Source organism: Bombyx mandarina, chromosome 11, assembly GCF_030267445.1.
Source record: "Bombyx mandarina strain Sakado chromosome 11, ASM3026744v2".
NCBI lineage: Eukaryota > Metazoa > Arthropoda > Insecta > Lepidoptera > Bombycidae > Bombyx > Bombyx mandarina.
The window spans coordinates 982,377-1,009,203 of record NC_143218.1 but is presented as its reverse complement, the minus strand read 5'-3'; the positions used below and the strand labels follow the sequence as shown (position 1 = coordinate 1,009,203).

At 39.5% G+C, this 26,827-nt stretch overlaps 1 protein-coding gene across 1 annotated transcript; it reads right to left on the bottom strand.

The window, feature by feature from the left end:
• Window positions 1-3,370: 3,370 nt before the first annotated feature.
• LOC114249037 (uncharacterized) lies at window positions 3,371-23,864 on the bottom strand. The gene is made up of 9 exons (XM_089731537.1): window positions 23,684-23,864; window positions 18,847-19,014; window positions 17,842-17,996; window positions 17,052-17,178; window positions 10,260-10,381; window positions 9,143-9,169; window positions 6,965-7,121; window positions 5,605-5,788; window positions 3,371-3,643 (listed from the first exon to the last, which is right to left on the bottom strand). Exons 1-9 carry the CDS (start codon window positions 23,862-23,864, stop codon window positions 3,472-3,474), a joined length of 1,293 nt encoding a protein of 430 aa, XP_089587663.1. The 3' UTR covers window positions 3,371-3,471.
• Between the last annotated feature and the right edge of the window lie 2,963 nt (window positions 23,865-26,827).

The window sequence follows — 26,827 nt, the reverse complement described above, 5'->3', positions numbered from 1 at the left end:
TTTATGTGTATACACCTAAAATTATCTTACGTAGTTAGCTTTTTGAATCGTCATATGCCTTATATGATGAATAAAATTGCATTTCGTTGCGAGTGAAGTCGCAGGCGTACCAATGATTAACTTAACCGATTAAGTAGCATTATTGATGCTATTAATTATCAATCTGTTTTAAGTTGTACTAAGGTAACTTTTCTGATTAATAAATATGAAAATTTGCAATATTTATGTAAATTGCTTATAATTTTTTTTATATGTTAATTAAACTGTAAAAAGTTATTCCCTTGCTTAGTTTTACGACTATTATTTGAACAGTTAAACTGTAAACTCACCGTTGCCTGTAAAATTTAAAATAGTATTTTAATTACGGTTTACAAAAAAAATAACAAAAAATATCGACTTCACTTAGATTTGGAGAGAGAAATTAACATTTAATATAAGAACGAGGGTAGGGACAAATGAATAACACGAACATGCAGGGGTGTACTATTTACTATTAACTTTATTTTTCCTACTCACTGCTAATAACCTCAAAGGGTTATACTTACTAGCTTTACTAAAAGCGTGGGTGAGCTCACGGGGCTCACCCTGGATGAGTTTGCAACCATCTGCTCTAGCAAGAGCAGCGCAACGCTGAATCTTTCCGCCAGATTGGAATCGTGACCCACTGAGTAGATCCGGTGAGAAACTCAATGGGCTATGGGTTATAATATTCAGAGTGATCTATCAAAATAGACCGAAGTCTTTAACAATGCACACTATTGTCCCCACGTGCAAAAGAGCATACGGCTCACCTAATGATGAGATAAAAAGCCTTCGTTCAACGACGTCAAACATGCTGGAGACTGATCCAAACCGCTGCCTATCGTCTATTATACCAGCTACTCCTGTATAATACCAGATTTTACTTACGATTATCTGCAAAAATATAACACTATTAATTAATTAAAATATAATATTGGCATATACCCAAACGAAAACCGAGAGTTTTTTTTTTATTGCCCTTGTAGGCAGACGAGCATACGGCCCACCTGATGGTGAGTGGTTACCGTCGCCCATGGACTTCAGCAATGCCAGGGGCAGAGCCAAGCCGCTGCCTACCGCTTAATACTCTCCACAAGCCTCGTTTGAAGAAGGACATGTCATAGCGCTCGGGAAACACCGTGGAGGGGAGCTCATTCCATAGCCGGATGGTAAATAGTTCCATAGCCGGGTTTTTCGTAGAGGGGACGTTATCGCTCAATCAATCAACCAATAATTCGTCAATCATCAATCATCCAACCAATCGTTCCTTGAATGTTAACTAACTAATGTTAAATGAGCTCGTCCACAAATCTAGGCAATGAAAAAAAAATCATAGCTCGAAGACCTTTTCAGGAGGAAAGGAAAGACCTGGGAAGGTGGGCGAACAGGGTTCAACAGCGGCCCGAGCACCTCTGAAGGAGACCTAACAGCTCTAGGGCATTTTTTTTTATTCCTTAGATGAGTGGACGAGCTTACAGCCCACCTGGTGTTAAGTGGTTACCGGAGCCCATAGACATCTATAGCGTAAATGCGCCACCCACCTTGAGATAAGCTCTAAGGTCTCAGTATAGTTACAACGGCTGCCCCACCCTTCAAACCGAAACGCATTACTGCTTCACGGTAGAAATAGGCGGGGTGGTGGTAATTACCCGTGCGGACTCAAAAGAGGTCTTACCACCACAGTAAGCCCGTGTGATCTATCTTTTAGCCCACAGACGTTCACTGTTGGACATAGGCCTCTCTCTCCTAAGCCTCAACCTGTCCTGCGCTGCTTGCATCAAGCGGATCCCCGCTAACCGCAATAGGTCATTAGTCCACCGTGTGGGAGGCCTAACCATGCTACGTCTTTCGGAGCCACCACTCGAGAACTTTTCGGCCCCAGCGGCTATCTGATGACGAGCAATGCGGCCTGTCCACTGCCACTTCAACGTCGCAGTCGATTGGACTATTTCAGTCACCATGGTTTTCCTACGAATCTCCTCATTCCTGATTTTTTTCTAGCAGGGTAAAGCATAGTGCCTATTCCTGTCGCAAAAACGTGGCATAAAGAGGCGTGATCTCCAGCGTTGTGGTGGTATTAACGTTAATAACTTCTTGATAGCAGTCAAACACACGTCAATAATACACAAAATGGTCTCAGAAAAATTATATAAGTCGCGGTATGTTTTAATTTTTTAGATAAATTATCCCAAAATAGTTGCGATTAGTTTAAAGTAATGACGAAAATTACCATGCTCTGAAAAAGAAAATAAATTTTTATTATTATTATTAGACATTTATAATACGGGGAGGGGGTGTTTTCTAAGTTGTCAACAAGAAAACTCCTCGACTTCGCTTAATCAAATTCAATCGGTCTATTTCATTTGTTAAAAAATCAATATTGGCATAGCGCGACAAATTTACAGAAATTTCGGGAATCGAAAAAAGCGTACGACATTGTTTTATTTCTGATTTTCTTGATAGCATTAGTGGTAGTAAAATCTATAGCTTTTCTAAAAAAGTCATCGAAATCTAGCTATTTCCAAGTCTTCAGGGAACGTACATATATCTTATAAATACATCGACTTTTATATATTATATAAATAATTTACCTGGTGCTGTAATAACAAACATACTTTTGAATAAAAACACATATATTTCAGTGTGCTTAGAACGAGTTTTTTAACGTTCTCTATGGCGTAAAAGTTAACTCAAAGTATGTAGTTGGAACAGCGCCAAAACGGCCGTCTGGTGTAGTGGTAAGTGACATGGTCACTACACAAGGGGGTCGCGGGTTCGAATCCCGCCAAGGGAAGATATTTGTGTGATAAATATAAATGTCTTTTCCAGGGTTATGGATTTATATTAAATATATGTATATGTATAATAAAAATATTACATTTATTTCCGTTATCTGGTACCCGTAACACAAGTTCTTTACGAACTTATCACGGGACCAGTTAACGTGGCGTGATTGTTAGTAAATATTTATTATTATTATTATAAAAAATTGGCAAACGTAGGCAAACATTCCAACTTCATATAAAATTGAGTTATTATAACTTTTACGCTATCGAGAACATTAAAAAAATCGCACTAAGTACACTGGAGGCAAAAGCGTAGTGATATATCAATGCCTCATCATTAACGACACTGTATTTCGTGGGCCTTGGTCTAGCGAGACCTGGATATCAATTATTATCTATATATTAGCCCATAGACGTTCACTGCTGGAGGCCTCACCCAAGGCTCGCAACAATGATTTACCATGCGCAGTCAAAAGTTTCCTGCGACTTTTGGCAGCTGCTTAGTTGCTAGATTCGGGGAGCTACCCGTTCCAACTTGTGGGAGACCTATCTTGTGGAAGAGCCTTTGGCCCCAGTGGCCATTGGTTCTACAAGCGACGTATCTACCCACTGCTACTTCAATCTCGAAATCCTTGCGGCTATGTCGGTTATGATGGTTCTCCTGCTAGTCTCCACATTCCTGATCTCGATCTCGCATCGAAATGATTGTGAACTCACATTTAATGGTAAGCGCCTTGATCCTCTCCTCGGTGCCGTCTTCGTTCTCAAGGACAGCGAAATAATCGCCAAAGTCCTGTGGTCTGGTGCCCTCCAAATCGAGGACTATAAACTTTTGCCTGAAAGCGATGTTTGTGTAAATCGATGGACGCGTATTGGTACGACCGACAAAAGTAGATAAAGTACAAGAAGCACCAAAAGAAAAAACAAAATGTGTGCAATTCACTTTTTTTTTTTTTTTTCCTACCTAAGCTGAGAGCCTTGAGAGGCTATTTCAGCGTAACCCTAACGTTTGTAGGTGAGCTCACGGGGCTCAAACCTGACGACGATGCTAACACGAACCCTAGCAAGAGCCGTGCTTCGCAGAATCTACCACCGGATCGGAAACGCGACCCACTGAGAAGATCCGGCGAGAAACTCAGTGGGCTGCAATTCACACGTGGTAGAAGTGAAACCTTCCAAAATTAAAATACAATTATCCTAAACGTCTTAAGTATAGGTAAAATTTTGTCATTAGTAAATAATTGTAAGGTAGCGCCCTCTGTGAATTGATATTAAAATTCACTACAAGAGCTTTCATACACACGTTAGTATTAAAAAATCTCACAGATGGCGCTGTATTAAATAGTATGTATATTTCTGTCTCATTCTTTGCTGGCTTCATCCTACACATTTTTGTATTTGTGTCTCTTACCTGTCGTTTTTTCCGTTGCATCCGGTTTGATATCACAACGATTCTAAAGAAGTTTTCACTTCAATAGATTAAGGATGTTGTAATTGATATAGTACTGGAGAAATAACCCAAGGAGGACTGGTCGTAACACCCATTGCAAATCCTTATTCAGCATAAGAAGACATGCAGCGCCGATCCCACAAGATGTGGGTTTAGGGTAGGAAGAAGAGTGGCTGGCGACGTCTTAGATGAGAAGAGTAGAAGATGCTTGTAGGGTATCATTAACGCAGGTTGAAGGTATACTATTCTGGCGACTTCCAATGTACACCACAATATGTAGAGCAGCATTGGCATCTACCAGATGTACACATTCCGCCCTCTACTAGAATAATTATTATCTGGAATTCTCTCAAATAGCTCCGCAATGGATACCACAAGGTCCGTTTATGTTTATCGTGAAAATATCAGGCGCTTCGGCTTGGAGATCCCGTTGTTCAGAAATTGAGGTGGTGGGTGTTACGATATTATTGAGTCCTGATAATGCCAGGTAAACCGAGATCTTAATAGCGCATGCGCGGTAGTAAGAAAAATTATTAAATGATACTGTCGTTTTTAGTAAATTCATATTTTGAGAGCACGCAATCGTAGACGAAGGTAGTTGCAGTGCGTTCAAGAAGGTACGTTGACTCCTGCTTAAATTCGTGTTGCATTGCGTGCAGCGTATGAACTGTATTTTCTATTATTATATATGAATAATAAATGACAGTAAAACGAGGAATGCGTGTTAAAGACACATTTTAAAAGTATTTAAAGTTTCAAGAGGATATCTTAGAAATAACTAAACAAAAATGTCACTTAACTGTTTTCCTTGCCTGCAATATAATTTAATAAAATTTTAACATCATTTTTGGATTAAAAGAAATTCATTACCAAAACACTTAAAATATGATATTAATTGTTAATTTAGGAGTTTTACTATATTGTATATTTAGGAAATTCGTTGTTAGTACTACTAAAATGTTACATTTATTAAATATTCAATTATTTTTTTCGTGTGTGATAAAGAGTTTGCTGTTTTAGACAAAACGTAGCTTCCGATTCTCTTTAGATATAAAAACATGCTTTTTTAAACAAAATGTAGATTGGTTTTTAATATTCGATAAAATAGTCGATAAAAACGCATGCTTTTTTACCGAAATGTAGATTTTAATTTTCGTTAGCTACAAAAGCATGCTATTTTGCTTTTTTCAGTTTACGAATTATATATCTATAAGGTTTTTAATATTCAGTCGCTAAAAACGCATGCTTTTTTAACGAAATGTAGATTTTAGTTTTCGTTAGCTATAAAAGCGTGCTTTTTTGCTTTTTTCAGTTTACGAATTATATATCTATAAGGAATACACGTACGGATCGCTGTAGCTACGCAAACTGTATCTGGAGGGGTCCAGATTGGCAACTGTTCCGTCCACGGCCCTCAGCATGACACCCATGATGCTGCACTTGTTACATCTCAGCGGAATTGAAGTCCTGTTCAAGCGCTGAGACGGTATGACCTCAATAACTTGCGCATCAACGCTTATCTGCGCCAAGTCTGTGAAATTCGATTGAATTATGTCAAATCGGCCTCAAAAAAAATACTAGAAAGCTCTCAATTCAGCTCTATGTATTTTTTTTATTTGTGGTTCCAGGTTATTGGGATGATTTCTTTTATTTATTTCAAAACTTTGGTGCTTACCGTGTCGTCCTATTTAAATAATAAGTAATGCATAGATATCTACAACGTAAATGCCACCATCTTGAGATATAAGTTCTAATTGATATTATTTCTGTTTTCTAAGGCCTCAGTTTTTACAGTACAGTCTGCCCCGCCTTTCAAACTGCGTTACTGCTTCACGCCCACTAACGGTGCTTTTAGGTACCTCAAGCAGCGGTCATCGTTCTCTAAGCTAACCCATAGACACAGCCCACCGAGTTTCACGCCGGATCTTCTAAGTGGGTCGCGTTTCCGATGCGGTGATAGATTCTGCGAAGCACTGCCCTTGCTATGGTTAATGTTAGCAACGTCGAAAGGTTTAGTTCACCTACTTATTGGTTACCGTCGCCCGTGGACTTCAGCAATGCCAGGGCAGAGCCGAGCCGCTGCATACCAAAGGTAGGAAAAAAAAAACTGCATCACGGCAGAATCAGGCAGGGCGGTAGTATCTATCCGGGCGGGCTCACAAGACGTCCTACCACCAGTGATGATGTACCAGTTATTTCGTTGTTGTTTTTTTGCAATTCGACGACAGATGGCGTTGTACGCGCAAAAATATCAACGGGGCTTTATCAAGCACCGTCAAAATTAGTCGTCGTACGACTGTGGAATTCGCGAATTTGCCCCCGAAACATTTACTAAGCCTATTCGTACACTCTTGACAGAGTGGTCGTGGTCATGCATCAGTCGGATCCTGCGATACCGATGCTCTCGCGATGCGACGCCATGTGGCACGATGTTTCGCAGAGTCAGAGCAATCATTTATGTTGGAGTGAGTCACAGATTTTATGAGGTCGGTCCATCGTGTTGGAGATCGTCCGCAAGATCTTTTGCCCTCGACTTTCCCTCGCACCACCAACCGCTCAATGGAGTCCTCATTACGAGTGATGTGTCCGAAGAACTTGAGGATTCTTATTTGGACTGTTGACAATAGTCTCTCCTTGATGTTGAGCTCTTTCAGGAACCGAGCTTTGGTACGGTGCGCGGTCCACGGAATTCTGAGGAGACACTTACTAAGGGTTAGACATTTTATCTGTTTGAAAGTGCCGGGCTGGCTTGCGGATTCGAAGCGACCGTAGTACGTTCCAACGTCGTCGGGACGAAACGGTCTAAACGTAAACGTAACGGACACGTAACGACCCTGCACACTGTGTTCGACGAATAATCTGTCCTGTAAATTAATTTATTTATTACCTACACTTCATGTAAAATTTACATTGGCGGACTTAATGCCTTAAACGCATTCCCTGCCAGTCAACCAAAGGTAGTGCAGAGTAAATAGTGGTAGGTGCAATGAAATTTATATTCAATTACAAGTATATACACAAAAATCGTTATAGTGAGCCAACCGCGTCAGCATATTTCTATATGTTAACATATAGACATATGCTGACGCGTTTTTTTTTTAGATCTTTTAAAGGGGAGCAATTCTGTCATACATTATTTTAGCGAAACTTTAACCGTTTCTGCTCCGCTTGTATTGGTCTTAGCGTGGTGTTGTATTATAGCCTATAGCCTTCCTCGATAAATGGGCTATCTAACACTGCAAAATGTTTTCAAATCGGACCCGAAGTTCCTGAGATTAGCGCGTTCAAACAAACAAACTCTTCAGCTTTATAATATTAGTATAGATATACGAGTATACACAATCTCATATACATACATACATACATATATACACACACATAGGTATAATAGTTTAATTACGTAATGTATTATATTAATAATGTAATAAATAATAATTTACGTGTAATTTTATTTGTAATGACGTTTGTATTGCGTCTTTGCTTTGTTAAGATCAGGGGACGAACTAGCAGGCTACCGTCAGCTGGTACAGCTGCAACCCCGCTCTTAAAATTGGCTTCGCGGCTGAAATAGCCAGGGTCGGTGGTACCCGTCCGTGCGGTGTCACAAGACTTCCTACCACCAGTAATTATGCTTTTTTTTTATTGCTTTGATGGGTGGAGGAACTCACAGCCCACCTGGTGTTAAGTGGTTACTGGAACCTTGAGATATAAGTTCTAAGGTCTCAGTATAGTTACAACGGCTGCCCCGCCCTTCAAACCGAAACGCATTACTGCTTCACGGCAGAAATAGGCAGGGTCGTGAGGGGGGTACCCATCCGTGTGGTGTCACAAGACGCCCTACCACCAGTAATTATGCAAATTATAATGCTATTGCTTCATCGGGGAAGTTGTTTGTGAGCATTTGTCAAGTACGTATTACGTTAGAAAAATTTGTATGTGCATGCGTGATTCCAACGCCGGTCTAGTTGTATTGACGGAAACCAGGAAGGAGGTATGAGCTTTCGTCTGGGTAGGTAATAAAAAAAATTAGTCAAGCATGCCGTTCATGCCAAAACCAAATAAATACTCACGTGGTAATATGGCTAGAATAAAAAATTCATACTTAACATTATTTTTTTAAAGATTTCAAGGTCTGATAACGCTACCTTTTAGCCAATTTGTTAACATGAAATTAATTATAAAAGCCAACGTAATGTAATCATTGTCGAGATTTCGAAAATTGTTTTTAAAACAAACTTTCTTAAATGAAGGAAATCGTGTTAGTTTATAACTTAATGCATTCAAAAATAAAAACTACGTCTTTTATTTAGTACACAAACAATAATGGATTTATCTTTTACTTTAGGTACCTATGCTTAAAAGATTTAGTATTTAAATTTAGGTTTTCCAAGGAAAAGATATATCTTACATACTTATGCATCTGTCTGTCTGTACGAATATTTAAAAAAAAAACTAATATTTAAAAATAAAAAACTCTAATATTTAAAAAAAAAAGACGTGCTTTCTTGCCAGTTCTTCTCAGGACGGAGGCTAATTCTTGTGAATTGGCGGTAGTTCTTTTTGACGTTCAACAAGTATGTACTTTCATTTATGTTGAATTTTTTTTTTTATTTGATTTCATTTGTCACCACTAGGTACTATAGTATATATTTAGTTATAAATCTCAATATTCTTATTTAAGAGCGGTTCTCCAAACACAAGCGTATACTTGCTTAACTGACATTCCAAACCCAGTTCGTGACTGTTGACAAGCTTAAAGTCGCAAAAATGTCGTTTAAACCTTTGAAACCCCTCGATATGTTTTTACGACAAAGAATTTCTTGACCTAAAACGTCTTAGTTACCAGGCCATAAAATCCCTTAAAAAAAAAAGATTAAGTATTTACCCTGTTCAAAGTCGTAAGTCGAGTTTGCTGGAAAATTAATTATTCCTTTTAATGTATACATATATAATATAATGTATGTCTAAAACTATCCGCCTTATATTCCGCCTATTTCTGTGGAAAATGGTTCTTTTATATTATGGAGGGTGGAAGGAGCACCATCTCAGTGGATTAAAAAGTGTTTACCGAATTTTTTTTTTTTTTTTTTTTTTTTATTGCTTAACTGTGTGGACGAGCTCACAGCCCACCTGATGTTAAGTGGTTACTGGAGCCCATAGACATCTACAACGTAAATGCGCCACACACCTTGAGATATAGTTCTAAGGTCTCAGTATAGTCACAACGGCTGCCCCACCCTTCAAACCGAAACGCATTACTGCTTCACGACAGAAACAGGCGGGGCGGTGGTACCTACCCGTGCGGACTCACAAGAGGTCCTACCACCAGTAAATTAAGCAAATGAAGATGGCGCCATAGTAACAAGTGGAAAGATTTTAGAAATACATAACACAGGAAATCGTAATATGGGGCCGGATCACCGCGCGTGATTTGTTCCCAGTCATTTATTAATATGGATAGGAGGAGGCCTTTGCCAAAGTTGGGCAAACAGACGAAGTTGTCGATGTCATCTACTCGGCTGAGTCGTTAACTTAAGTTTATTATTTGTTAATAATTATCCTTTTTGCGTCTGAATAAAGGCTTTTAATATTATTATTATTTTATTTATTAATATAAATTAGCATTTTAGCGCGTTAGTGCGCACTATGGCTTTAATGGAACGATTAGGGCTGCCACGTTCTTCAAATAGAAAGACATTGCGGGAGAAATAGGTAGGCAAAGGCAACCTACCCGTGCGGACTCCCAAAACGCCCTACCACCAGTAAGTAAGCTTAGTTCACAGACCCTATACCTTAAGACGTGAGTTCTAAGCCTCAATTTTACAGTACAACGGCTGCCCCACCCTTCAAATCGAAAGGCGTTACTGCTTCACGACAGAATGGCGGTACTACCTACATCTATCACCAGTTAAGCAGTATGTAAGAGTCTGTTACGTAAACAAACCCTTTTGTTTGCGTTAAATAAGAAATCTGGTAAGATAATGCTTGCCGAATTAACTCACTCCTCCGGCCGGCGACCATTTCCCAGTACCGTGAAAGACGTAGCCATCCGGAATCTGTACCCGCCTTGGGCTGGTCGTGTAAGATCTCCCGCTGGGCAACACGAACTCATTCGGGTCGTCCTCTGAAAATACATCCAAAGCAGTATTTCTACCTAAGCTAGTTTAATCGAACGTGGATTTTTTTAATGCATTTCTCATTAACAATCAGGCAAGGTCTGTTGTGCACTGTGTCTTAGATATACGGAACGTAACTCTGTCTCTCTCTCTCTCTTTCCATCTTCACTAACTTATATCTCCCTCTCAATTTCCGTGCGCCTCGCCCGATCACACTTTTCGTAACGATCTCGTCACGCATTCGCCACCTAACTTTAAAGAGGTTTTGCTTCAAAAACAGTAATTTGAGTATCTCTTAATTATTATGAAGGTGATTAAAAACTTACCCGGGACCGCTGTGGATATTTTTCATGAATGAAAACCACGTGAATAAGTAGCTGTGTTAATGTTACTTAGATGTGAACTTGGCTGAGCTTCTGACAGTTAATAACGTACTCAGGTGGAAGTGGTCTTCGGAGAGACAAGTCTCCCGTTGTTCGGACTGACGGAGTCAAGGCTGCGACTGCTCGTGTCCTCTAGATCTACATACTCTATGTATCTATATGTATCTATGTATGTATCCGGCGAGAAACTCAGTGGGCTGTGTCAGTGGGTTAATTTACTCGTCGGGCCCTTCGTCGCCAGCGACGCGTTCGACGAGAACGATGACCGGTGCTTGACGTACCTAAAAGCACCGTTAGTGGATCGACAGGATCCGAAATGACGTGTTTGGGGCGACGTCGACTGCTTTCCATTCTGTCCGCAGGATCCGGAATGTAATTACCGGCGGCCACGATGAGAGGGTTCTCGTGTCGTGTCGCTTTGTCGAAGTGAGACCGTACTACGATCACCACTCACATATGAATTGTCAGCCTTGATGGTCAATTTTTATGGTCGTATTTCGATTATTGGACGATGACTTAACGGTCCAGTATCATCACTAATATACTACAGGGTATCCGGTACCCATAACAACAGATGAGATTCTATAGATGCGTATGTAACATTTATCGAATCAACACTTACGTGGTACGATTTCTGTGAAAACAATTGCATTAAAATATGTTATATTTGTGTTATCATCATCAACATCATCTTTTTTTTATTGCTTAGATGGGTAGACGAGCTCACAGCCCACCTGGTGTTAAGTGGTTACTGGAGCCCATGGACATCTACAACGTAAATGCGCCAACCACCTTGAGATATAAGTTCTAAGGTGTCAAGTATAGTTACAACGGCTGCCCCACCCTTCAAACCGAAACGCATTACTGCTTCACGGCAGAAATAGGCAGGGCGGTGGTAGCTACCCGCGCGGACTCACAAGAGGTCCTACCACTAGTAATTACACAAATTATAATTTTGCGGGGTGATTTTTATTATAGGTTATGTTGTTCCTTCGCCGTGTAAGTCAATCGTGAACATTTGTAGAGTATATATTACATGTCAGCCTGTCTGCTGTCCACTGAACGTAGGCCTCTCTGACTGATGTCCAGTGCGGCCGGTCCGTTGTCAGCTGATTCCAACGTAACCCAGCGATTTTCACCAGGTCCTTGGTTCATTTAGTAGATGATCGTCTCACACTGCGCTTGATGTGTTTTATGAGTATATGTTTTTATATTTACTAGTGGTCCCGCAGTAGTCAAAATTCGACTATAATTCATTGAAATTATAAATTTGAACATTATTAAGGTTTTATTGTCAAAGACTATTTATTATATTTCTATAATCACAAATTTTGACCAAGACTACACTATAGACAAATAATATTAACGACAAACAATATTAATCTATTCTCAATTTAGCATAGACTTTAACAATAAACTCTCTAGAGCTCTTGTCTAAAGAGCTATGAAGGATTCGATCATGGGGCAAAGCTTCTGCCCCGCCGATGCAATTAATTTATAACTTCGCTCTAATAACCTGACCGGTATTGACGTAATTAAAAAAGATTCGTAATTGTTAGTTCGTTTTGCTTTTTATGTGTATTTTTTTTAATTTTAAAACTACTTAAATCTATTTTCACGAACAAGTAAAGTTCGTTACATACAGTCTGGTTTAGATTTTCTAGATTCGTAATTTTAATATAAGTAAAATACAATAATTAAACATACCATCCTCTGTAAAAAAAAAAGTAAGCATTAATTGGGATCTTTGCATTATAAATAGTTGTAATATTTAGTAGTTGGATCTTAAACTAACTTGTTAAATAAATAAAAAAAAAATAAAAAAAAGTTTGCTAACACTGGTCTTAGCGAGAGCGTTGCTTCACTGAATTTAGCATCGGATCGGAATCGCGATCCGCGGAAAAGATCCGGCGAGAAACTCAGTGGGCTGTGTCTATGGGTTAGTTCGTTCGTCGAACTCTTCGTGAACAAGGAGTTTGAAAGCCCATTGAGTTTCTCGCCGGATCTTCTCAGTGGGTCGCGTTTCCGATCCGCTGGTAGATTCTGCGAAGCACTGCTCTTGCTAGTGTTAGTTTTAGCAACGTCGTCAGGTTAGAGCCCCGTGAGCTCACCTACTCATTCTGCGAATCTACTATAACCCGTCGAGGTTACTAGAATAGAAAGAAAAAAAAAGACGAGCTTGACAATGACGGTAAACGGTAATTGAAAAGCACTGGTGGTAGGACCTCTTGTGAGTCCGCACGGGTAGTAACCACCACCCCGCCTATTTCTGCCGTGAAGCAGTAATGCGTTTCGGTTTAAAGGGTGGGGCAGACGTTGTAACTAATCTGAGACCTTAGAACTCATATCTCAAAGTGGGTGGCGGTATCTACGTTGTAGATGTCTATGGGCTTCTGTAACCACTTAACACCAGGCGAGTGTGAGCTCGTTCATCCATCTAAGCAATAAAAAAAAGGCCCAAGAGAACGCCCAATTGCTTCGCAGTTAAAATATACAGAATAGTGATACCCAATCGTTCGCGTTATGACCATTAAAGCACTATGCATTATGTAAATAATTCAATTAATTATTATGTCAAAAGTCCGTCTTCCTTAAAACGAGGTTTACAGATGTCCATGAGTGATGATGACTACAATAGCATTAGGTTAATGCCAGTCTACCTACGAAAGGCAATAATAAAAAAAATATATCAACGTAATCATATTGAACAAAATTATTAAATCAAATTACCCTAATACTTACTTTCGTATTCTGCAAAAAATATCTTGTTTTCAATAATAATAACATTAAATAATGCTTACACGGCATGAAGACATCACGGCCCACCTGATGTTAATTGGTTACCGGAGCCCATGGACATCAAAGGCGTTCGTACCGCCACTTACTTTGAGACAAATAGTTCTAACGTCTCAGTTTTAACAGTACAACGGCAGCCCCACCCTTCAAACCGAAACGCATTACTTCTTCACGGCAGAAATAGGCAGGGCGGTGGTACCTACCCGTGCGGACTCACAAGACGTCATACCACCGGTAAAATTACGAAGTGTACGTATTTTTAACCGACTTCAAAAAAGGAGGAGGTTCTCAATTCGACTGCATGTTTTTTTTATGTTTGTTACCTCAACCTTTGACTGGGTGAATCGATTGTGATGATTCTTTTTTTATTAGAAAACTGACGCTTCCCGTGTGGTCCCATTTCAATTTAGACCAGTTCTGATTATAGTATCCATGAGTAGTATAAGTCTTAAATTTGCATTAAGTACGTGCGCGACAAATAGATGAATAACTCAATATCCACGCCAATCGATTTCGATGATTATTGTTTTTAGTACTATTAATTTGTTTTGGAATATCTTTTTCTTTCTATTTGAAGTCGGTTTGTTAAAGCATGTCTATTAACAATTATAATAAATATTGTGTGAACAAAAGTGACGAAACTTAGTTCCGTAGAACACACCCAATTACGCTATACTACCTAGTATTATTATTCGCAAAAAAATATCGATTGCCTTGTCAATAAATACGCTGCGACATACATATAAGACATATTACTTATAACACGGTAGATTGGTTCCGCGTTATTGGAGTATTCTCGCATAACGCGTTGTATGACCCCATTGAATGCGTTATAATAAAATTTATACTGAGTGTTAGGAGACCGCTTCCGAAAACGAACATTTTGTACCTACACACAAACACAAAATGGATCTCTTTATAAATTAAAGTACATAAAGACATGGATTTAATACCTACCGTCAAATCCTAAAAATAAATTATACATTTATTTAATAAATATTGTATAGATGAAACATAGCAATAATCTATTTATTTTGTAACTGCACGTCGGGTTCCTATAAAATTAAACTCTAGTAACTAGCTTAAATAGCCTATTTAGGGAGTCACATAATATGATCGGGTGGTGTCTCATGAGCGCAACGTTACGTGCTTTTTCGTATGAGGTTTGCGAAGATTACTTAGCGGTATGCAGCAACTTGACTCTACTCCTGGTATTGCTGACGTCCATGAGCAACCATATGGTTCCTAAGGAATATGGATCTCCGTGATAACCTGGAGCTCGACTCTGTCAGTAAGTATTTACAGTCGGCATCATTGCGCCACTTTGAGAAGGCGGCACGACATGAAAACCCTCTTATCGTGGCCGCCAAAAATTACACACCCGATCCGACCCAATGGTAATCAATCGACGTCGCCCTAAACACGTCATTACGGATCCTCCCGATCCACTAACGGTGGTTTTAGGTACCTCAAGCACCGGTCACCGTCGCTTGCGACGAAGGGCTCGACGAGTAAATTAACCCATAGACACAGCCCACTGAGTTTCTCGCCGGATCTTCTCAGTGGATCGCGTTTCCGATCCTGTGGTAGATTCTGCGAAGCACTTCTCTTACTAGGGCCAGTGCTAGCAACACTCCCGGTTTAAGCCCCGTGAGCTCACCTACACGTCAATGAGAAGCTGAAATAGCCTCTCAAGGCTATCAGCATTTGTAGGCGAAATAATTAAGCTTTACTTACTTTCGACTGAAAAACAAGAATTCATTTATAATTCCATCGATTAGTTTGGAATTGTTTTAAGCTTTTATCTAGGTTTAGCACACTATAATTTATCGGGCTCTTCTTAACACAATTTCCAAATGTAACGAGGTCCCCATATTATTGTCATTGTATTCGTCTAAAACTGTCAACATTCCAAGTGTGCACTGAACGGAATTGTAGAAGCGAGAACGGAATCCGGACCAAAAAGGAGGATAGTCAACATCCTACCCGCAATATCGAGAACGTAATAATAATTATCACACGTGAAAATATTGTTAAGAACCCGTTCGACAATAATGTGTGTATCGTGGATTTTATGTTATTTGAGCAACGTTTATCTTTTTTTTTATTGCTTAGTTGTGTGGACGAGCTCACAGCCCACATGTTGTTAAGTGGTTAAGCCCATGGACATCTACAACGTAAATGCGTCACCCACCTTGAGATATAAGTTCTAAGATCTCAGTATAGTTACAACGGCTGCTCCACCCTTCAAACCGAAACGCATTACTGCTTCACGGCAGAAATAAATACCTAAGGGGACCTAAGAATGAACTTTCAATTGATCTATAATGTAATGACTGGCTGACTTGGTGGTGCAAAAGTTAGCGCCGAAATTCGCCTGTGTGATAAAAGACAAGAAGAATAAAAACTGTTTTTTTTAAAACAAATCAAATATGTAAAATCAAACATTACTTACCGTAATCATCTGAAAGTGAATAACATTTACTAATGTTAGATAGGATCGTGTAAACTATCATAAAATAAATGTTCCTTAGATTAATTCATGATTTGCCGATGAGCAATGTAAATGCAGAGAACCCGAAGGTTGATGACTTCATTCGCTTTACTTTACAACGCTGCTCGCGAATTTGATCGGCGTTGCGCCGGTTTGATTTGTTGATAGTGACACCTCGTCCGTTTACAACGGATATGTACAATACTACCAGCTGTATTCCTCTTCGAGAACTGGAAAGCGCTCTATGGGACGAGAATTTTTCACGCAATGATGTGACGATAAACGAAAATAGGTACACAGTTTAGTTTTTGCGAATCGCAGACATTTCAAACTACATTCACAATCGAAAATTTCCTCAAAAAAATTTTTTTAAAGGATTTTATGACCTGGTAACTAAGACCTTTAAGTCATGTCTTATTTTAATTTATATTCTTATTTTTATGAAAAATGATAATATGAAATGATATGAAGATGATTAATTTGAGACGTTAATCAACTGGGATGAAATTAAATGAAATGAAATGAGATGATATAGGATAAAATATAATCTCAGTAAAATGGTGGTCATTTACTGAGATTTTTTCAGTGGACTTTTTGGAGGATCCTAGGAAGTTACGTCCAGCGGCTTTGTTTCATTTTCCCACATTTGTGCACTTTCACAGATATTAAACACTTAATAAAGCACCGTTATTACACAGTTAAACCTGAAGAAACACTAAATAGACAACAATAAAACAAAGCACACAGCTTCACTCCTCGCGTTCCCGCCAAAAAGTCTTCGTCAAAAAATATTTTTTTCTAACTGCCGTCTTATTTTCATTACAAGAATATTTCTTGATTTTCACATTTCGTTTTGTTTAATCGTTCGTAAATTTCGATTAAATCGTAAAAGTGGTTTTGATTCACTATATTCACTTGCCTTGCGTTCTTTGGACGATAAAATAGTGAAATAATGGTGGGGAGATTTTTATGACCTTTCGAAGAAGGAGAAACTGAATTACTCACGCCATAGCTCATTGGCTGTCAGCGCTTGATCGGGTGAAGGTAAGCTGTAGATGTAGCCAATCTGGCAAGGATTCCAGTGGTCGCACACCTCACGATCAGGGTCCAGTTCGGTGACGAATTTATATGTCTGCAAGTAGCACATACGAGCCAGTATCACAGACCTGCCTGGATTTGCTGCAAGGTTATCATACTTTCGCATATTAGACGAGATTATACCTTACCCTTCAAGTAAGAACGCAGGGCTGCGTTTTATAAATTACTAAGGCAGTCCCTAACCAGGGCAGTATAGAGAATTAGAATAATTGGTATTTATAGACAGACTTGACCCTTAATATATGACCCAGCCATCTACAACTTATCATCGCCTCCAACCAGTGTGTTAGAAGATTTCGCAATTGCCATGCCCCATCCACAATCACCAATAGCTGGTCCTTCTTCAAACAAGGTATGTGAAAATCTTCCTAGACAGTCAGTGAGGGTGAATTTACCTCTCGCATTCCTCATATTCCTAGCCACTGGTCCTATTAATGAACATCTAGAATCTACCAGTAGGAATCTGGCAAAAACCTGAATCATGTTCCAACTAGCGAAACAAACTCCGTACAGCAGCATTTGGCCAATTAACATCAGGTGGGCTGTGAGCTCGTCCGCCCATCAAAGCAATAAAAATAAAAAAAAAATCGGGTCTAGTCAAAACCGGGATGGCATATCCGGGTATACCATCGTCATAGCAGATGCTCTATCGTCTGAAGGTGACTTGAATGATGACATAGCTTAAGAAAAATCTCACTTTATCCGGATAATATCTGTAATGGACGACAACATCGTCGGTATCTTCAAGTGTACATTTATTCGTAGTGTAGTTCAGCGACGTCCTCTCTATTGGAGCGCACCCTATGACGGTACTCCCGTTTCTGGGTAGGTCCGGACCCTCCACTTTATGCCCTGCAAGAATAACTCTCGATGCAGATAACAATTTTGAGTGCAGCCACGCGGTAAGCTCGCGGTTGCGATCATCAGGGTCAGAGGACGCCAAATACCGTCACTTATGACGAAAATGGTTGAAGACTCCAAGGTATTTTTTATTGCTTAGGTGGGCGGACGATCTCACGGCACAACTGATGTTAAGTGGCTACCGGAGCCCGTAGATATCTACAACGTATATGCCGCCACCCACCTTGAGATATAAGTTCTAAGGTCTCCGTTTTTACAGTACAACGGCTACCCAACTCTTCAAAAACTCTTGAAAAAATCGGTACTAGACTGCGGGATTCGAATCCAGACACAGTAGCACCGATCGAAATGAGTGTGTCGTCTTATCCTTTAGGCCGCATGGACCCCAAAGACTAAAAATGGGCGACTGGATGCCAGTTAAGCCTTTTAGTGCTGAGCTTATTTTCGCATCTTCATATCAGCCCACAGATGCCCACTGCTGGACATAGGCTTTCCCAAAGTCTCACCACAAATACCGGTCCTGCGCTGCCTGCATCCACCGGATCCCCACGAACCTCAATAGATCGTCGGTCAGATTTTGCAGAAATCAATGAAATTTTTGCTAAAGGATTTTTGAAAAAAAAAGTACCTTATAAAAAACTGTAACTTAACAAAAAATACAAGAACCAATGCTCTAAATTCACAGAAAAATAATTATTAACGGTTATTTATAAATTATATTAACGTTACTCCGCACAATAGTCGGTATTCCGACGCTCCACACTTTACACGCGTTAATCGCGAGTCGATCTATCGACGGATCTCGCTCGAAGGTTCAACAAAGCGTAAAACTATAACTCACGGTTGCAAAAGAAGTAATTGTTCTGCGCAACATAAAGCTCCTTGTCTTCGGCGCTTAGGCACGAGTCGTACATCACCGGGAACGGTTCGATTTCGTCTTCGCACATGATCGTGCCAGAACCGTCGGGCTCTTTGGGGGCACGGTTCGACGGACATCGGTACATTAACCCTAAGAATAATAATTGTTACGCCGGTTATAATAACGCCATCTGTCATCGAATAGCAGAAACGAAAATCTATAGAACTAGTAATATCTAGAACGCTCGAGAAGTGTAACGCCATCTAATAACAATAAGCGGAAACACATATCGGAACGACTAGTACTGCCGGGAACTGTTACATATGCCCCTCAATAATAACGTAATATAAATAATAATGCCGACTAAGGCATTCTTGAATGCATTGTCTCTATATAAAGACGATATATTGCTAAAGCGCGCTAGAACAGATTTGGCTTGAGTAGCGGAAACACACATCATTTGTACTACTTCTTTAATAAAATAAACTCCGTGCCAGTCGCCGTGTCCTTTTTTAAAAAGAGCTCCTGGACCCACCCCGTAACAGTGGTGTCAGAAGTGGGATAGTCAGTACGTTACACTGGCTATCCGGATTGTCTTGAGCTCTTGATTTTACGTTGCGCTCATTGCCGCTGCTCTCATCATCAATATCGTAAAGGAAGAAAACCTGCAAAATATCTTCAACGCCATCTTCAACATCGTGAGAAAGAAAAACTTACAAAAATCTGCCACATCATACCCGCTCGTGCCGGTCAGTATTGATCGGCTGGTGTCAACCTGACAAAAACACGCAAAAACCAATAAGCCTGATATCGACGTCCTGCTGGTTCCTGTGAAACAAGCCCGAAGATTCGCCCGAAGCTCCAGTACCCGTGAAAATTCAAGCCGCTGATTCGTCCCTACTGCACCAGTTCCTGCTGACTCGTTCCTACTAAGCCGTTTGCAACGTTCCTGCTGACTCGTTCCTGCTAAGCCGTTTGCAACGTTCCTGCTGACTCGTTCCTACTAAGCCGTTTGCAACGTTCCTGCTGACTCGTTCCTGCTAAGCCGGTTCCTGCCGTTTGCGACATTAAGACTTCCAGTATAAGCCTGCCAAACGCCTTGCTGCCATCCCATCATCCGTGCGTTCTCCGATGAAGTTAACAGCTCTGATATTCTTGCGGTGAGTGAATCATTCGTCTCGTATAACTACTACATTTTTTTAGTTGACCTTCTTTCTGCTAGTGTCTGTTTTGTTACTGTCAAAAGCGAATACTCGTAATAATGTCTACTAAAAGTGAAATAGTCTTGAGCGAACAATATCCTATTCAAGTACTATGTAATTTTATCAACCCATATAATGGAAGTCGGGAGACCCTTACGGCCTTCTTGACTAACTGCCAGGATGCGTTAGATCTTGCATCAGACAGTCAAAAAAGACTATTACTGAAATTTATAATTTCAAAGCTAGAAGGAAAAGCCAGAATAGCATGCTCAAATAAAATATTCGATAACTTCGAATCGTTGAGAGAATTTCTTCGTCAAAATTTTGGAGAAACTAAACACTACAGTCATCTATTTTTCGATTTGCAATCATGTAAACAACGTGCTGGCGAATCTGTGTCTGAATTTTCATTACGAATCGATACGTGCCTAACCGAGATGCAGACCGAAATCCATAATTCTAATACATCAAAAAAAGACCTATCAGGTCGTATTGCCATGACAGAGGACCTGGCGATACACTCTTTTATGTTCGGACTGACTCCTCGTATTGGTAACATGGTGCGATGTCGTAACCCCAAAAATCTTAACGAAGCAATTAATATCGCCATTGAAGAGGAAAAAATCCAGAACTTCGTTGCTAAGTCTCATTCAACTCATCACCAACAGCCAAAATTATCATCACAAGCTAGTTCATTTAATTCAACAAAAATAGACACAAAACAAAAAATTCCACCCCAAATCGTTTGCAGTTACTGTAAAAACCCAGGTCATCACATTGCGAAATGTAAGAAACGCGAATACAATAACAACTTACGTAATAATTCGTATAATAAATATCGCCCGCTTAATCATATTCCACCTGACTCGGAATCTTCGCCTTTTAAATGTTGCGAAATCGAGAAAACCGACAGTAATTTAAACTAACGTGTCAGGTATCGCAAATGTGCCGGCGATTGCCTGCAAACCAAACAGGCACAAAATTACGTAACTCTACTAAATCGCAACAATGCAAAGAAATTATTAGGTCGTATGCACAAGCGTGCAAAACTACTTCTAGTTCGTTCACTAATTCGCCAATTAATTCGTCTTCTAATTCGTTTACTAATTCGTCTACTAATTCGTCTACTAATTCGTCTCCTAATTCGTCTACTAATCCGGTTACCAAGCCTTCTACTAAATCGCTTACAAAGTCACATGATAAGTCAACCCCGGTATCCGCTAAGCCGGATACTACTCGTAAATCAATCAGTCAACTTACCCCTCAAACGATGCCATCGGCGATATCTCAAGAATATTTGCCGACAGTGTACGATATTTCTCAGCATAAAAACACACCGTTACCTTACATACTTGTTCATACATCCCATACCACGAATCCTATTTCGTTATTAGTTGATACGGGAAGTTCAATATCTCTTATAAAAAGTACCAGTATTCCTTGTTTACCAGTTCTTGAAAATCACAAAATAAAATTCAAAGGCATCAATGACGTAAATTCACACTGTGAATCACTGGGCAAATTCCTTTTGTCAATAAAAACTAACCAATCGAATCTATCACCTTTTTATTTTCACGTAGTTAAAGATGTTAACCTGGATTACGATGGTATTATAGGATCAGATTTTTTAGACAAAAATAGTGCATTTATTAATTATTCAGAGAAATACCTGGGCATACTTAGCCCCTCTACGCAGCGTTTCAAGTTACATATGTCACAACCCTACTATATCGTTCCGCCAAGAAGCGAAATGTTTATTGAATGCGCTGTTACTAACCCGGAGTTAAAGGAAGGTTTAATTTTAAAAAACACGCATGTAGACTATCCTAGTGTGTATTTTTCTAAATGTCTAGTTAGTGTTAAACCAAATAACAAAATTAATTTGTCTGTCCTGAATACCTCTGAGTCGGAAGTAAGGTTACATGACCTATCTTTCACCCTCGAACCCGTGTCTCTGATTCTAGAAAATGACCCTCCGTCTAATACTTCCGACAGTACTCACGAGTCATGCTGTTACCAAATTAGTTTTAACTCAGTCCGGGAAAAACGAGTTCAAGATGCCATTCGTTGCGAACACTTAAATAAGGAGGAAGAAACATGTTTACGCAGTATCTGTTCCGAATTCTCAGACGTGTTTTTTCTTGAAGGCGACAGCCTCACGTGTACAAAAACTCTTGAACACGAAATACGCACTACATCTGACACACCGATCGCTGTTAAAAGTTACCGTTTCCCTGAGTGTCATAAAGAGGAAGTACATAGACAAATAAATGATATGCTACGTCAAAAAATCATTCAACCCTCTATCTCACCATGGTCAGCACCTATATGGGTAGTACCAAAAAAACAAGACTCCTCCGGTAAACCTAAGTGGCGTATTGTTATCGACTATAGGAAGTTAAATCAAGTAACAATTGGTGATGCCTATCCTATTCCGAACATCACGGATATCCTGGACCAGCTAGGCCACAGTAAATACTTTACCACTCTTGACCTCGCGTCTTCGTTTCATCAAGTCAAGGTGAAAGATACCGAAAAAACAGCATTTAGTGTGCCCTCGGGCCATTACGAGTTCACGCGTATGCCTTTTGGTCTTCGAAATGCTCCTTCCACATTTCAAAGACTCATGAATATAGTACTAAGCGGCCTTCAAGGCACTCATTGCTATACATATTTAGATGATATAGTCGCTTTCAACCACGATCTCTTGTCTCATTGTCAAAACCTCAGCTCATAAGCTCCGTGAACACAACCTAAAATTACAACCGGACAAATGTGAGTTCTTTCGTCGAGAAGCACAGTATCTTGGACATATTATTTCAGATAAAGGAGTAATGCCTGACCCCAAGAAGGTTCTCTGTGTTACTAACTTCCCAGTTCCGAAGTCTCCACGTGATATAAAATCATTTCTAGGTTTAGTTGGTTATTATCGTCGCTTCATTGAAAATTTCTCCCATATTACTAAAGCTTTAACTAGCCTTCTAAAAAAGGACACGGCGACTGGCACGGAGTTTATTTTATTAAAGAAGTAGTACAAATGATGTGTGTTTCCGCTACTCAAGCCAAATCTGTTCTAGCGCGCTTTAGCAATATATCGTCTTTATATAGAGACAATGCATTCAAGAATGCCTTAGTCGGCATTATTATTTATATTACGTTATTATTGAGGGGCATATGTAACAGAACGCTCTCGATAGTTAAAAGATAGTCGTGTCGACTATAAAAGCATTGCAGAGATGACATGAAAGCAGTCACCTGAAGCGAAGCGGAAGAAGTGAATTGCGAATTGTGAAGTGTGCTTTTTTATGCAACATAACATGTTATAATTAAAGCTAACTTATACATAGTCTTATAAATCTATGAACACCGGCTGCATGCACGAAAAGTGTTACATTCCGCTTGAGCCTGAGCGTGCGAGCGAGAGCACGGTACCACCGATAAAGAGGCACGATCGGCCCAAGCGTTGGCTTGTGACACATTTATCTCCCTTCTCGCGTGATGTCAGAGCTAGCAGTTCGAATAGTTCTGCTACTGACGTTATCACGTAAAACTATCGTCCGTAAACCGACTTTACAGACAACCAATCATAGTTTAATAAAAAAAAAACTCCAAAATACCTTTTCTTATGATCAAGGGGGGCTTATTCCTGATCTCGGCTATCGTCACTCCCTTCTCCCCGTTCTGGATGGCGGTCATTATTCTCTTGTACAACGTTGTCCTTCTTTCCTGTTCTGCTATGATATACGGAAGCAGTTCTTCTGATAGTACGTCTACCTTCTTTTTGGCTTCTGCGTTCATCTAATATTTTTTTATTTATTACTAGCTGACCCGGCAGACTTCGTAGTGCCTCAATCGATAAACAAAGGATCTAAGCTTTTGTATAAAATAAACTTAAAACAAACAAAATGAAAAAGAAAACCAAAATTGTTATTTTTATTTAATTCCGGGCATTTTCATATTTATATACCTTTTAAACCTTCCCTGGACTTCCACAAATAATTCAAGACCAAAATTAGCCAAATCGGTCCAGCCGTTCTCGAGTTTTAGCGAGACTAACGAACAGCAATTCATATTTATATATATACTTATATAGATATATATATATATAGATTTTGGTCGTTGAGAATGATATACACGGCAAGGGTTCAAAGGCTATTTGGTATAAGCGACATTTTTGATAATTTATAAGGGAGAGCCATTTTAAGTTTAAAATTTGGTATTTTTTTTTATCATTTAACAAGAAAAACTTCTTCAGCTATTTGTGAATGTGGTAAACATAACTGAAGTTCAATTATAGACATCAAATTGATGATGCTGATACCAAATAAAACGTGCCTTAAGTCATCATCGTTCTCCTGCCCTTCTCCCAGTCACTTGGAATCAGTGCAACATGTTTTCTCCTTCCATACTCATCTATCATACACCATTTCTTGGCTCACTCCCCTCATACACATATCGTCATATATATCATAGAAAGGTGGTACACGCCTGCGGGATTCGAACATCGGCACTTCGCATCGCTGGATACTGCACCGTCCGTCTTATCCTTTAGCCCACTATGACTTGCCAAGACCTACAGCGTGGTTATTGTTAAAATAAAAACATAAAATGCTTGAGATTTAACCAACAATTTTGGAGGTAACCGCGAGACATCAATCCGAATTACAATCTATTCATAACTTACCCTATCGGCATCTTTGTTAAATTTAATGCCCGTCCCATCCTGTAATTATTATGATTCTATTAGTGAAATAGACATTTGATTAAAGGAATGAGGTTTATTTTCCATAACTATTCACTGGTAGCCTAAGGCGCTATTTCTACGCCCTGACGGGTAGGCTAGCTCACGGGCTCAACCTGAGAGAATTTGCTGACACTAGCCCTAGCAAGAACAGTGCTTGGCAGAATCTAGCACCGGATCGGAATCACGACCCAGCGAGAAGGTTCGACGAGAAACTCAGCGAGCTGTGTCTATGGGTGTGTTCATTGTCGAACTGTTCGTCGTAATCGACGAATTTGTAGTTGTAATTAAATATACGTATAGCTTCGACCATCTTCGGACGCGTTCGGTTATAGTCGGTGAACTTAGGTAGGGAAGGGAAAATGAAATAGGTAATGGTGTTTTTAGCGGGCTTAGGTATATTATCGATTAGTCACGTTCACAAATATGAGACTTCGGAGGTTCATTATAAACGCCTACATGTAGTATCGAAACTTTTTACATGATACAATAGTTAGTGTTTTAGCCTATTTAAAAAAAGAGGGGCTTATCTAAACGAGTGATTTTTTAATTTATGAACAGATTCGAATTTGATTCTTTTTTATTTTAAACTGATACTGATACTTCTCTTGGGGTTAAATTTAAATTTTATCACGATCCAACGGGCAGTCTTTTAGGTATCAAGCCTTTGGGCACGAATTGTCGGTAGTTCGACACTCTATTAATGCGTATAAAGTGCGGAGCGTCGGAATGCCGACTATTGCGCAATTGGATTATAGGCATCGACCTGTACAGACGTGTCTAAGCGCATAAAGTTTTTAATAAGTTTAACATTTATAAATTATTTTACCGTGTATTTAATTGATTTTGGTAATTAATTTTTAAAACAGTGTTTTTTTTTTTCAAAAATCCTCTAGCACTTTCTGCAAAATATGTGAAAATAATCTCAGCACTAATAGGGTTGCAATGCATTTTTAATTGATTTCGACTAAATCGATTTGTTCAAGTCGTTTTTTTTTGTTTAATTATGTTATACATTTAGCCGTCGTCTCTGCTTGTAAATACTCACCACGGCTTGTCTTCTAACGATATTGGCTAGATAACGCCCTCGTCTGGTGGCCGGCAAGAGCACACTGCCGAACTGTATCTCATCACCAATCTGGAGTTTAAGAACTCAAATATATTAAGTGTATAATCTATATTTAAGAAACGGATAAGAGAAAGAGTACTGCGACTGGCCTGTGAAAACATGTCCGCTAAATTCAATAATAAAAAAACTGGAATTAAAATTATGTAAATAATTTCTTTCCTGAAATGATTCTTGTCCACCAGTATGCGCTTAGTGCGAGTTTTTTAACGTTCTCGATAGCGTAAAAGTTAACTCAAATATGTATGAAATTGGAACGTTTGCCTAGGTTTGCCGCCAGGGGCGCTGTTCCAGCTGCAAATTGAGTTAACTTTTACGCTATCGAGAACGTTCAAAAACTCACTGTAAACACACTGATGGTTGCCCGGAAGAGACTTAGCGGTGAGACCGTTATTTCTACTTTTGTATTAAATGTTTTGCGTTTGTTTCTATATTGTATGGCATTGCATAGGGGGCGTCCATAAATTACGTGAGGTGTTTAAAGGGGGGAGGGGGTCGAGTCAAATCTCATCTAATCTTACGTTGGAGAGAGGGGGGGTCTCGGCAAATATCACGCAATTTTTTTTCTGATTGAAAAAAAAATAAAAATACTATTTTCGTCCATTTAATCCAGATTGTACATGCTTAAGATCTTGAGCGTAATCGTAATACGATTAAGATCATTCACTAATTCGTTCGAAAGAAAATAACTTCATTCATACTTCGACGTTATGACTTTGTAGATAGATTTTGAAAAATCTCACGTGCGATTGGGAGATGGGGGAAGGGGTTGAATAAAATCTCACGACATCTCACCAGGGGGGAGGGAGGGGCAGAAAATTTAAAAAAACACCTCACGTAATTTATGGACGCCCCCATACTCCTAGCATAGCATAGCATATATTATTAAAGTAT

Excerpts from the sequence above, each read along its gene's own strand:
- LOC114249037 (XM_089731537.1), bottom strand. The coding sequence starts at position 23,864 with ATGAACGCAGAAGCCAAAAAGAAGGTAGACGTACTATCAGAAGAACTG. Across the intron at positions 19,015-23,683 it reads CCCCTTGATCATAAGAAAAG|GGTTAATGTACCGATGTCCG; the intron begins GTATTTTGGAGT and ends TATTATTCTTAG. Across the intron at positions 3,644-5,604 it reads TTGCGTAGCTACAGCGATCC|GCAAAAGTTTATAGTCCTCG; the intron begins GTACGTGTATTC and ends CATCGCTTTCAG.